General features: G+C 32.0%; 1 protein-coding gene across 2 annotated transcripts in view; it reads left to right on the forward strand.

Annotated features, from left to right (window-relative positions):
- Window positions 1-14,007, forward strand: part of LOC133184293 (long-chain-fatty-acid--CoA ligase 1-like) — a 58,822-nt gene that overhangs the window by 4,703 nt on the left and 40,112 nt on the right. Inside the window, exons 1-2 of one of the 2 annotated variants that reach the window (XM_061319297.1) lie at window positions 94-167; window positions 1,420-1,573. In XM_061319297.1, coding sequence (XP_061175281.1) covers window positions 109-167; window positions 1,420-1,573 — 213 coding nt within the window. In that variant the 5' untranslated portion in view covers window positions 94-108. Of the gene's footprint in view, window positions 1-93; window positions 168-1,419; window positions 1,574-14,007 lie in introns of those variants that run through there. The other variant, XM_061319298.1, reaches the window with a different exon arrangement.

The raw sequence follows: 14,007 nt of genomic DNA on the forward strand, positions 1-14,007 counted from the left end.
AGGATTTATATTCTATATAGTTCACCTTCATCTGCATTTAGTTTACGTGTCTTTGGCCATTAGATTTTTTTTCTTCATTGTGAGGATAGAATTGATCTTGAAAGAAAAATGTCCGACACTCAGAAATCGCTAATACAGAGAGTTACAATGGCTGGAATAGTGATGATGTAAGTGCAGTGTCTAATACAGATGAGTCAGAATTTGTTGGAAATCTTCTATATATATGTAAGATGGACTAGCTGTGATGCTGCAAAATGTTGGCTCTCTACATTATGCAGTATTTTGAATAAAAATTCATATTCATGAATTGTAAAATTATAGATATATGTTCTTTTAATTTTCTACTTACTTGCTATGTGTAAAATATGTACTAAATCTGTTTAGTCAGCATGATCAGTGATGTATTACTTAATGGTACCGGTATTTTGGATATGAGGAATTTTGATAACACAAAGAGAAATGTTTATCCATTCTTGATTTTATATGCTCTGTCCTTCAGAAAGATTGATCCATAATTCTTTGTTGGCAAAGTCATCATCTAAAAATTCAATTGTTAAATTGAAATGGAATTCATATAGTGATCCATCTCAAATTTATGTTTGCTTTCAAGTGAACATATGCATAAAATACCATGTTTCAACTAAACAGCTTGTAATCATTTTGATCTTCAGTATACATGTTTCACAAGCTTAAATATATAAATATAGCAAATTTGTGCAGCATGTCGAAGGAGAACAGTCTTGCTAGATTTTGAATTTTAAATCTTCAGTTTTTTAAATGATAATGCAGCCTCAAGTAGCAGATCGATGGCGTACAGGTTATTGATTATGTAAGACAAGATTCCTTCTCTTTTTTCTCTCTGTTTTATCCATTTAGTGATTATCAGATGAAATGAGGCCCTATGATATAATTAAGAGAATACAGTGAAGAGCAATTCTTTGATGTCATGATGAAGATGTTGATCACATTCATTGATAAGGCTTGTCAAAGAGAGAGGGGGGGGGGGGGGGGGACTGAGGTTGGAGATTTCCTTGTTCATGCAATATGCTCACAACATTTTAGATAACCAGTAGAAGAATCTGTTCCGGATTTCAGTGAATAAAAAGGAGTTTGGGTATTTCCTTGCACAAGTATAATATGCGAAGAATTTTAGATAAGTGTACAAGTGTGTTCAGGTTTTCAGTGAGAGTGAATTTATTTTTATTTCTTACTTACATGTATATATTTGTGTGTTACAATGATGTAGCATAATCTGTAGTATATGATATTTCAAGTATTAGAAAGCTCAAATTGTTGTTGTACACATGCATGTTCTAATATGTTCTGTGCAGTCAAATTTTTTCTCAGATTTTACGAATTGAAGATTTTTTTTGACATAACCAGAACAAACAATGTAATATTTATCCTTATATGTTTCAGAGACAAGATACGAAACATGGACTACTTGAAGTTTCTAGGAGCAGGTGCTGTGACCTTGGCAGCAGTAACCACGACAACATTCTACTATCTGACCAGTCGACCCCAGCCAATTCCACTAGTGGTTGATCTGAATGACCAAACAGAGGAAGTAGATGTAAGTATATATATATATATATATATATATATATATATATATATATGTGTGTGCTACAGACAGGAATATGAAGTAAACATTAAGCTTCTTTTTGAAATTGAGGAAGTTGTAAATTTGTTTTCATATGTTTTTAGCCAATTAGTTCACAAAACTAGTAGCCTTTTTACATGTTTACAGTGAGATCATTTTTAATGGGTCAAAACTTGGACTAATGAAGTTTTAGCACGTAATTTATTACTGCAGTTTTAAAAGTAGGGTTGAGTGGGTTTCTTACTGAACAAATGGAATAATGCAGCTTTAACAATGGCTGTCAGACTGAATCCTAGTTGCAGTGTTATGACTTTGAACAATGTAAATGCATTTCTGTGTAGATGCATTTTCTCATCCCGTACATGTTGAAATAAGTACATGTACAGGACTTATTGGATTTACAGTAAGAGTACTGCTTTATGTCCAATATCAGATGAATTCTTTTGCAGATTTCAGAAGAACTTTGATTTCAGTCCAGTCAGAAATATTTCTGTCCATGCAGAAATGACATACCGTTCTGAAATGAAAGCTGAAAATATAATTTGGCTCAATGTTCTATTTAGGCCAAAAAAAAATTATAGTCTTGTTTCCTGCTACCCAACCGACCCTATTTTTTTGCACCCGACCCTAAAGTCTTTTTTTAGTTTTGGAAAAAAAAATCAGGAATTTCAGGAATTTCATGTTCCAAAACTGAAAAAAATATATATTCAAGTGGTATTTCATGAAATTGTAATGTTTTAAATATGGACTTTCATAAAATACCACTTGAGTTGTGCATCAAAAGACATTAAATTTAATTTTAAAAGATAATATTGACCTATGACATGTTTAATTTGGTTTTGTATTAGTTCATATCCAAAAAATAAAATAATTTTCCTACCTACCTACCCTATTTTTTCCAGGCGGTAGCAGGAAACAAGACTATTATTTTTTTGGTCTTATAACCAAATGATCATGATTGGGAACCAAATCTTTAGGACATGGTCAAGTTTAGATGATAGCAGTATAAAAATTCATGTGAAATAGTGGAGATCCTGCATTCCATTCAGTATGCCATTAATATGGGCCAGTTAGTTCCATTAGGGGAACTCTAAGAGACAGAAAAACATAACTGTAAGCATAACGACCTTCCAGCTTTATAGGATGTAATAGGTTTTATCACAACTTTTTGAAGTATCTTTCTTTGAGTATGCTCTTTTTTGTGTACTAAGTTTGATATAGTCCAAAACTCACAAGATTTTGGGGTTTGAAGTACTCTTTTGGGTACTGTTATCAAAGGTTACCTAGTAATGTCTTTAATTTTATTTTTTCAGAGTGATCAATGCCTTGTTTTATGCTATCATCCCCTTAACTCATGCTTCTTTCTATCAGCAAAAATTGCAAGTGATAATGTGGCTATCATTATGTCATTGTCCCAAACCCATAGACTTAAAACATCTCCAACACCGAAAAGTTCCTTTATTTAATTGAATTTTATTTAATTGCAGTAATAGTTTTTGCTATGCCAAACTTCTATTCTCTAGGATCAAGCTAAAATACAATATATGGCACATTATAGTTCTACTCAGCACTGTGTAGGAAGGAGTAACAATCCTATGAGCACTTTTGCTTTTGAACTTCAATCTGAAGTTCATGAAGTTTGATCCTGTGTTAGTATGGTTTAAATATAACTGCTTTATGGCATTGAGTATGTACATGTACTTTGACATCTAGAAAGAATTCACAGTCCAAAAATTTTAATGTCATTTTGTCAAGGTGATACATTGATTTATTAATTAGCTTGAGTCAAAGGAAAGTGAAACTTCTGAAGTTGTGTTTATTAAGTTTCAGAGGAAGAACAAACTATAAATAGAAATCTCTGGGAGTGTCTACTTATGTACCATTACTAATTTTATTAATTATACAGGAACTATAAATGAATATATATATAGGAAGCCAATCCTGCTTATTTAAAAGTATAGACATGTGATATAGTATTCAAGCTTCATGAGGGAGAGCATAAATGACTTATGTGCATGCATGTCTTCAAGGTATCACACCGGTAATTGTTTTCACTATATGTTTCTATATAGGAAAAAAATTCTTAAAAAATCAGGTAAATTAATTCATGAAAAAATATTTAGCAGGAAGTATAAAACATTACCTCTCTCATTAGCCGAGTCCAAAAAACAGGGTACCTACACGGCATTTTCTGATTTTTTCCATCTGCAAACAGGGCTACCCTCAAATCCACGTGTTTTCAATGTGTTTATAAACAGCTCCAGTGCACCCCAGGAAGTAGCCTCCTATGCCCTGAAAAAAATAGTTCCTGTCAAAAAACTGTATTTATTTACAAAGTACATTAAATTTACTAGGCACAGGTACCAAAGTTGTAAAAATAGCCTGGAAGAAAATTAAAAAAATTATCAAAAGAAAGAAAAATTAATTTTATATGTATGGAACTACAATTGACTAAGTTCATTTTGATTGGTCAATTACCGGTGTGATACCTTGAAGGACCCTTGAAGTTGTCAGATTTTTTTCATTTTTGCACCTGAGATTTCTTAAATAACTGCCACCAACATCCTTAAGTTTGGTGATCTAATTCCCCTTATTGCTGGAGATATATGCATTTATCTCCCTTACTCCAGAGCAGTCAAGAATACACACAGAGCACTCTGACAGAAGTTTTTTTGTGCATATTTTGAAGCAGAATTTCATCATTAATAGACTAAGTCTGGCAAACAATTTCTTATCCGTGGAGAGTATATACATTGTTCTTCACAACAAACAAAAAATAGTTCACAAGTCTGAGACCATTATGCAATTATTACATAACAAAATTGCATTTTGCCCTCCTAAGAATGACAGAATTCACAGAAATTGTTAAATATTAGACTGATAATAAAATCTGCATCTGGTCAATTTATGTTCCAAATAAAGCCTAGGTACTTGTCTACAAGCTGATGTGCAGAAGTTTATCTAAAAGCTGTGTTGTAACACAGGGCAGTCCAAATGATATCAGCACCTAGGGAGAATCTGGACAGCTCTGACACTCCATTAAACTTGCTTTGATGATAAGAAAATGGAGGAAACAATTCAGATGTAATTTATTGTTTGGATTTATGTAACTGGCTTTCTCTGCAGACACAAATTAGCCATGAAATTCCAATTGAACATGCATAATTATCCTCTTTTCATTGAATTACTCAGGAATTCCAAAGGTGTTTGATGAATTTGCATGATTAATTCAAGATTACAGCTTTTTGTTTCACCAAATTTACATAAAAATTCAACATTTAAATTCCAAAATATAAATCTTAAACATTTTTATGAGTTTTAACACTTTCAAATGTGAAAAAATGCAACAAAAAGACTAATATCAGGCCATCCTACATGGTTCTTGGGGGTGGGTGGGTGTACAAAAACTGCTGATAAAATTTATAGGAAGTGACATAAGAAAAACAGGACACTTTATTAGCTGAATTATGGTTATTCTGATATTTTGATTGTGTAAATATGTCAAATTTCTTCATCACTTTAATTTGTAATTTATTAATATTTCAGTATATTAATATGCTTAACAAATCATGCTGAAATAAGCATCCTGACTGAGACTTAATTTAAAAGAGAGGGTCAAAACCTACATAAAAGTGCTAACATGACAAAACACATTCTCCGACAAACTGAAAAATCATGGATGTCAGCTGCGTAAGCATGCAAAAAGTCCAGAGAACCATAACAGGCATACCATGGTGCTAAGTGACATTCTGTACTACATGTGTGCTACATGATTAGAACTCTGAATAAGTATTCACTCTCATGCCCTGACAGTATTTATGCATTTTTTGGTCATAAGCTTCTTATTTTTGAAAAATTCTAAATAAATTTTACTTGTGCATTTTTTTTATTAGACAAATTTACCTCATTTCATTATTTATATTCCTCCACTGCTGTAATACATGCATCACTTCAGGTGAATAAAATGAAAGTAAATCCACTCTCTGTAAAATTTATCACTCTGTGAAAAAATGTTTTACTCCTTCACATTTTATCGCAGTTGTCACTTTTGTGGAAAACTCATTGGCAAACCCAGAATTAGTCTTTTCTTGAAAAAATCAGCCTAGAGTACTTTTACGGCAAAGTCTGTAGACACTATAATTGACTGTGGTCAGGTGGTGCACATAGTTTAAAGTCATCTAAAATAAAAAACCAACATTTTCTAACTTCTTTCTACATGTCAGATGCATAATCCTACTTTGAAAGTCATAATTTAAAGTTTTGAGGGTAAAACATGATATATTATAAGTATTTTTCACAGAAATCTCTAAAAATTCAATTCAACCCTACTTCTAATTTTTAAAATATGTGCTTTCACACAGAAAGTTCATAAAATGACATATTTTGTTGAAATATGCCTTTTAAAAATTAAAACAACCTTTTATATTGATGCAGATGATTTTACACAATCTCCTTCAAGGTATCACACCGGTAATTGTTTTCACTATATGTTTCTATATAGGAAAAAAATTCTTAAAAAATCAGGTAAATTAATTCATGAAAAAATATTTAGCAGGAAGTATAAAACATTACCTCTCTCATTAGCCGAGTCCAAAAAACAGGGTACCTACACGGCATTTTCTGATTTTTTCCATCTGCAAACAGGGCTACCCTCAAATCCACGTGTTTTCAATGTGTTTATAAACAGCTCCAGTGCACCCCAGGAAGTAGCCTCCTATGCCCTGAAAAAAATAGTTCCTGTCAAAAAACTGTATTTATTTACAAAGTACATTAAATTTACTAGGCACAGGTACCAAAGTTGTAAAAATAGCCTGGAAGAAAATTAAAAAAATTATCAAAAGAAAGAAAAATTAATTTTATATGTATGGAACTACAATTGACTAAGTTCATTTTGATTGGTCAATTACCGGTGTGATACCTTGAAGGACCCTTGAAGTTGTCAGATTTTTTTCATTTTTGCACCTGAGATTTCTTAAATAACTGCCACCAACATCCTTAAGTTTGGTGATCTAATTCCCCTTATTGCTGGAGATATATGCATTTATCTCCCTTACTCCAGAGCAGTCAAGAATACACACAGAGCACTCTGACAGAAGTTTTTTTGTGCATATTTTGAAGCAGAATTTCATCATTAATAGACTAAGTCTGGCAAACAATTTCTTATCCGTGGAGAGTATATACATTGTTCTTCACAACAAACAAAAAATAGTTCACAAGTCTGAGACCATTATGCAATTATTACATAACAAAATTGCATTTTGCCCTCCTAAGAATGACAGAATTCACAGAAATTGTTAAATATTAGACTGATAATAAAATCTGCATCTGGTCAATTTATGTTCCAAATAAAGCCTAGGTACTTGTCTACAAGCTGATGTGCAGAAGTTTATCTAAAAGCTGTGTTGTAACACAGGGCAGTCCAAATGATATCAGCACCTAGGGAGAATCTGGACAGCTCTGACACTCCATTAAACTTGCTTTGATGATAAGAAAATGGAGGAAACAATTCAGATGTAATTTATTGTTTGGATTTATGTAACTGGCTTTCTCTGCAGACACAAATTAGCCATGAAATTCCAATTGAACATGCATAATTATCCTCTTTTCATTGAATTACTCAGGAATTCCAAAGGTGTTTGATGAATTTGCATGATTAATTCAAGATTACAGCTTTTTGTTTCACCAAATTTACATAAAAATTCAACATTTAAATTCCAAAATATAAATCTTAAACATTTTTATGAGTTTTAACACTTTCAAATGTGAAAAAATGCAACAAAAAGACTAATATCAGGCCATCCTACATGGTTCTTGGGGGTGGGTGGGTGTACAAAAACTGCTGATAAAATTTATAGGAAGTGACATAAGAAAAACAGGACACTTTATTAGCTGAATTATGGTTATTCTGATATTTTGATTGTGTAAATATGTCAAATTTCTTCATCACTTTAATTTGTAATTTATTAATATTTCAGTATATTAATATGCTTAACAAATCATGCTGAAATAAGCATCCTGACTGAGACTTAATTTAAAAGAGAGGGTCAAAACCTACATAAAAGTGCTAACATGACAAAACACATTCTCCGACAAACTGAAAAATCATGGATGTCAGCTGCGTAAGCATGCAAAAAGTCCAGAGAACCATAACAGGCATACCATGGTGCTAAGTGACATTCTGTACTACATGTGTGCTACATGATTAGAACTCTGAATAAGTATTCACTCTCATGCCCTGACAGTATTTATGCATTTTTTGGTCATAAGCTTCTTATTTTTGAAAAATTCTAAATAAATTTTACTTGTGCATTTTTTTTATTAGACAAATTTACCTCATTTCATTATTTATATTCCTCCACTGCTGTAATACATGCATCACTTCAGGTGAATAAAATGAAAGTAAATCCACTCTCTGTAAAATTTATCACTCTGTGAAAAAATGTTTTACTCCTTCACATTTTATCGCAGTTGTCACTTTTGTGGAAAACTCATTGGCAAACCCAGAATTAGTCTTTTCTTGAAAAAATCAGCCTAGAGTACTTTTACGGCAAAGTCTGTAGACACTATAATTGACTGTGGTCAGGTGGTGCACATAGTTTAAAGTCATCTAAAATAAAAAACCAACATTTTCTAACTTCTTTCTACATGTCAGATGCATAATCCTACTTTGAAAGTCATAATTTAAAGTTTTGAGGGTAAAACATGATATATTATAAGTATTTTTCACAGAAATCTCTAAAAATTCAATTCAACCCTACTTCTAATTTTTAAAATATGTGCTTTCACACAGAAAGTTCATAAAATGACATATTTTGTTGAAATATGCCTTTTAAAAATTAAAACAACCTTTTATATTGATGCAGATGATTTTACACAATCTCCTTCAAGGTATCACACCGGTAATTGTTTTCACTATATGTTTCTATATAGGAAAAAAATTCTTAAAAAATCAGGTAAATTAATTCATGAAAAAATATTTAGCAGGAAGTATAAAACATTACCTCTCTCATTAGCCGAGTCCAAAAAACAGGGTACCTACACGGCATTTTCTGATTTTTTCCATCTGCAAACAGGGCTACCCTCAAATCCACGTGTTTTCAATGTGTTTATAAACAGCTCCAGTGCACCCCAGGAAGTAGCCTCCTATGCCCTGAAAAAAATAGTTCCTGTCAAAAAACTGTATTTATTTACAAAGTACATTAAATTTACTAGGCACAGGTACCAAAGTTGTAAAAATAGCCTGGAAGAAAATTAAAAAAATTATCAAAAGAAAGAAAAATTAATTTTATATGTATGGAACTACAATTGACTAAGTTCATTTTGATTGGTCAATTACCGGTGTGATACCTTGAAGGACCCTTGAAGTTGTCAGATTTTTTTCATTTTTGCACCTGAGATTTCTTAAATAACTGCCACCAACATCCTTAAGTTTGGTGATCTAATTCCCCTTATTGCTGGAGATATATGCATTTATCTCCCTTACTCCAGAGCAGTCAAGAATACACACAGAGCACTCTGACAGAAGTTTTTTTGTGCATATTTTGAAGCAGAATTTCATCATTAATAGACTAAGTCTGGCAAACAATTTCTTATCCGTGGAGAGTATATACATTGTTCTTCACAACAAACAAAAAATAGTTCACAAGTCTGAGACCATTATGCAATTATTACATAACAAAATTGCATTTTGCCCTCCTAAGAATGACAGAATTCACAGAAATTGTTAAATATTAGACTGATAATAAAATCTGCATCTGGTCAATTTATGTTCCAAATAAAGCCTAGGTACTTGTCTACAAGCTGATGTGCAGAAGTTTATCTAAAAGCTGTGTTGTAACACAGGGCAGTCCAAATGATATCAGCACCTAGGGAGAATCTGGACAGCTCTGACACTCCATTAAACTTGCTTTGATGATAAGAAAATGGAGGAAACAATTCAGATGTAATTTATTGTTTGGATTTATGTAACTGGCTTTCTCTGCAGACACAAATTAGCCATGAAATTCCAATTGAACATGCATAATTATCCTCTTTTCATTGAATTACTCAGGAATTCCAAAGGTGTTTGATGAATTTGCATGATTAATTCAAGATTACAGCTTTTTGTTTCACCAAATTTACATAAAAATTCAACATTTAAATTCCAAAATATAAATCTTAAACATTTTTATGAGTTTTAACACTTTCAAATGTGAAAAAATGCAACAAAAAGACTAATATCAGGCCATCCTACATGGTTCTTGGGGGTGGGTGGGTGTACAAAAACTGCTGATAAAATTTATAGGAAGTGACATAAGAAAAACAGGACACTTTATTAGCTGAATTATGGTTATTCTGATATTTTGATTGTGTAAATATGTCAAATTTCTTCATCACTTTAATTTGTAATTTATTAATATTTCAGTATATTAATATGCTTAACAAATCATGCTGAAATAAGCATCCTGACTGAGACTTAATTTAAAAGAGAGGGTCAAAACCTACATAAAAGTGCTAACATGACAAAACACATTCTCCGACAAACTGAAAAATCATGGATGTCAGCTGCGTAAGCATGCAAAAAGTCCAGAGAACCATAACAGGCATACCATGGTGCTAAGTGACATTCTGTACTACATGTGTGCTACATGATTAGAACTCTGAATAAGTATTCACTCTCATGCCCTGACAGTATTTATGCATTTTTTGGTCATAAGCTTCTTATTTTTGAAAAATTCTAAATAAATTTTACTTGTGCATTTTTTTTATTAGACAAATTTACCTCATTTCATTATTTATATTCCTCCACTGCTGTAATACATGCATCACTTCAGGTGAATAAAATGAAAGTAAATCCACTCTCTGTAAAATTTATCACTCTGTGAAAAAATGTTTTACTCCTTCACATTTTATCGCAGTTGTCACTTTTGTGGAAAACTCATTGGCAAACCCAGAATTAGTCTTTTCTTGAAAAAATCAGCCTAGAGTACTTTTACGGCAAAGTCTGTAGACACTATAATTGACTGTGGTCAGGTGGTGCACATAGTTTAAAGTCATCTAAAATAAAAAACCAACATTTTCTAACTTCTTTCTACATGTCAGATGCATAATCCTACTTTGAAAGTCATAATTTAAAGTTTTGAGGGTAAAACATGATATATTATAAGTATTTTTCACAGAAATCTCTAAAAATTCAATTCAACCCTACTTCTAATTTTTAAAATATGTGCTTTCACACAGAAAGTTCATAAAATGACATATTTTGTTGAAATATGCCTTTTAAAAATTAAAACAACCTTTTATATTGATGCAGATGATTTTACACAATCTCCTTCAAGGTATCACACCGGTAATTGTTTTCACTATATGTTTCTATATAGGAAAAAAATTCTTAAAAAATCAGGTAAATTAATTCATGAAAAAATATTTAGCAGGAAGTATAAAACATTACCTCTCTCATTAGCCGAGTCCAAAAAACAGGGTACCTACACGGCATTTTCTGATTTTTTCCATCTGCAAACAGGGCTACCCTCAAATCCACGTGTTTTCAATGTGTTTATAAACAGCTCCAGTGCACCCCAGGAAGTAGCCTCCTATGCCCTGAAAAAAATAGTTCCTGTCAAAAAACTGTATTTATTTACAAAGTACATTAAATTTACTAGGCACAGGTACCAAAGTTGTAAAAATAGCCTGGAAGAAAATTAAAAAAATTATCAAAAGAAAGAAAAATTAATTTTATATGTATGGAACTACAATTGACTAAGTTCATTTTGATTGGTCAATTACCGGTGTGATACCTTGAAGGACCCTTGAAGTTGTCAGATTTTTTTCATTTTTGCACCTGAGATTTCTTAAATAACTGCCACCAACATCCTTAAGTTTGGTGATCTAATTCCCCTTATTGCTGGAGATATATGCATTTATCTCCCTTACTCCAGAGCAGTCAAGAATACACACAGAGCACTCTGACAGAAGTTTTTTTGTGCATATTTTGAAGCAGAATTTCATCATTAATAGACTAAGTCTGGCAAACAATTTCTTATCCGTGGAGAGTATATACATTGTTCTTCACAACAAACAAAAAATAGTTCACAAGTCTGAGACCATTATGCAATTATTACATAACAAAATTGCATTTTGCCCTCCTAAGAATGACAGAATTCACAGAAATTGTTAAATATTAGACTGATAATAAAATCTGCATCTGGTCAATTTATGTTCCAAATAAAGCCTAGGTACTTGTCTACAAGCTGATGTGCAGAAGTTTATCTAAAAGCTGTGTTGTAACACAGGGCAGTCCAAATGATATCAGCACCTAGGGAGAATCTGGACAGCTCTGACACTCCATTAAACTTGCTTTGATGATAAGAAAATGGAGGAAACAATTCAGATGTAATTTATTGTTTGGATTTATGTAACTGGCTTTCTCTGCAGACACAAATTAGCCATGAAATTCCAATTGAACATGCATAATTATCCTCTTTTCATTGAATTACTCAGGAATTCCAAAGGTGTTTGATGAATTTGCATGATTAATTCAAGATTACAGCTTTTTGTTTCACCAAATTTACATAAAAATTCAACATTTAAATTCCAAAATATAAATCTTAAACATTTTTATGAGTTTTAACACTTTCAAATGTGAAAAAATGCAACAAAAAGACTAATATCAGGCCATCCTACATGGTTCTTGGGGGTGGGTGGGTGTACAAAAACTGCTGATAAAATTTATAGGAAGTGACATAAGAAAAACAGGACACTTTATTAGCTGAATTATGGTTATTCTGATATTTTGATTGTGTAAATATGTCAAATTTCTTCATCACTTTAATTTGTAATTTATTAATATTTCAGTATATTAATATGCTTAACAAATCATGCTGAAATAAGCATCCTGACTGAGACTTAATTTAAAAGAGAGGGTCAAAACCTACATAAAAGTGCTAACATGACAAAACACATTCTCCGACAAACTGAAAAATCATGGATGTCAGCTGCGTAAGCATGCAAAAAGTCCAGAGAACCATAACAGGCATACCATGGTGCTAAGTGACATTCTGTACTACATGTGTGCTACATGATTAGAACTCTGAATAAGTATTCACTCTCATGCCCTGACAGTATTTATGCATTTTTTGGTCATAAGCTTCTTATTTTTGAAAAATTCTAAATAAATTTTACTTGTGCATTTTTTTTATTAGACAAATTTACCTCATTTCATTATTTATATTCCTCCACTGCTGTAATACATGCATCACTTCAGGTGAATAAAATGAAAGTAAATCCACTCTCTGTAAAATTTATCACTCTGTGAAAAAATGTTTTACTCCTTCACATTTTATCGCAGTTGTCACTTTTGTGGAAAACTCATTGGCAAACCCAGAATTAGTCTTTTCTTGAAAAAATCAGCCTAGAGTACTTTTACGGCAAAGTCTGTAGACACTATAATTGACTGTGGTCAGGTGGTGCACATAGTTTAAAGTCATCTAAAATAAAAAACCAACATTTTCTAACTTCTTTCTACATGTCAGATGCATAATCCTACTTTGAAAGTCATAATTTAAAGTTTTGAGGGTAAAACATGATATATTATAAGTATTTTTCACAGAAATCTCTAAAAATTCAATTCAACCCTACTTCTAATTTTTAAAATATGTGCTTTCACACAGAAAGTTCATAAAATGACATATTTTGTTGAAATATGCCTTTTAAAAATTAAAACAACCTTTTATATTGATGCAGATGATTTTACACAATCTCCTTCAAGGTATCACACCGGTAATTGTTTTCACTATATGTTTCTATATAGGAAAAAAATTCTTAAAAAATCAGGTAAATTAATTCATGAAAAAATATTTAGCAGGAAGTATAAAACATTACCTCTCTCATTAGCCGAGTCCAAAAAACAGGGTACCTACACGGCATTTTCTGATTTTTTCCATCTGCAAACAGGGCTACCCTCAAATCCACGTGTTTTCAATGTGTTTATAAACAGCTCCAGTGCACCCCAGGAAGTAGCCTCCTATGCCCTGAAAAAAATAGTTCCTGTCAAAAAACTGTATTTATTTACAAAGTACATTAAATTTACTAGGCACAGGTACCAAAGTTGTAAAAATAGCCTGGAAGAAAATTAAAAAAATTATCAAAAGAAAGAAAAATTAATTTTATATGTATGGAACTACAATTGACTAAGTTCATTTTGATTGGTCAATTACCGGTGTGATACCTTGAAGGACCCTTGAAGTTGTCAGATTTTTTTCATTTTTGCACCTGAGATTTCTTAAATAACTGCCACCAACATCCTTAAGTTTGGTGATCTAATTCCCCTTATTGCTGGAGATATATGCATTTATCTCCCTTACTCCAGAGCAGTCAAGAATACACACAGAGCACTCTGACAGAAGTTTTTTTGTGCATATTTTGAA

The sequence above is a fragment of the Saccostrea echinata genome, unplaced genomic scaffold (assembly GCF_033153115.1).
Source record: "Saccostrea echinata isolate AGI-Se365-2 ecotype Australia unplaced genomic scaffold, CSIRO_AGI_Sech_v1 ptg000010l, whole genome shotgun sequence".
NCBI classification, from domain to species: Eukaryota; Metazoa; Mollusca; class Bivalvia; order Ostreida; family Ostreidae; genus Saccostrea; species Saccostrea echinata.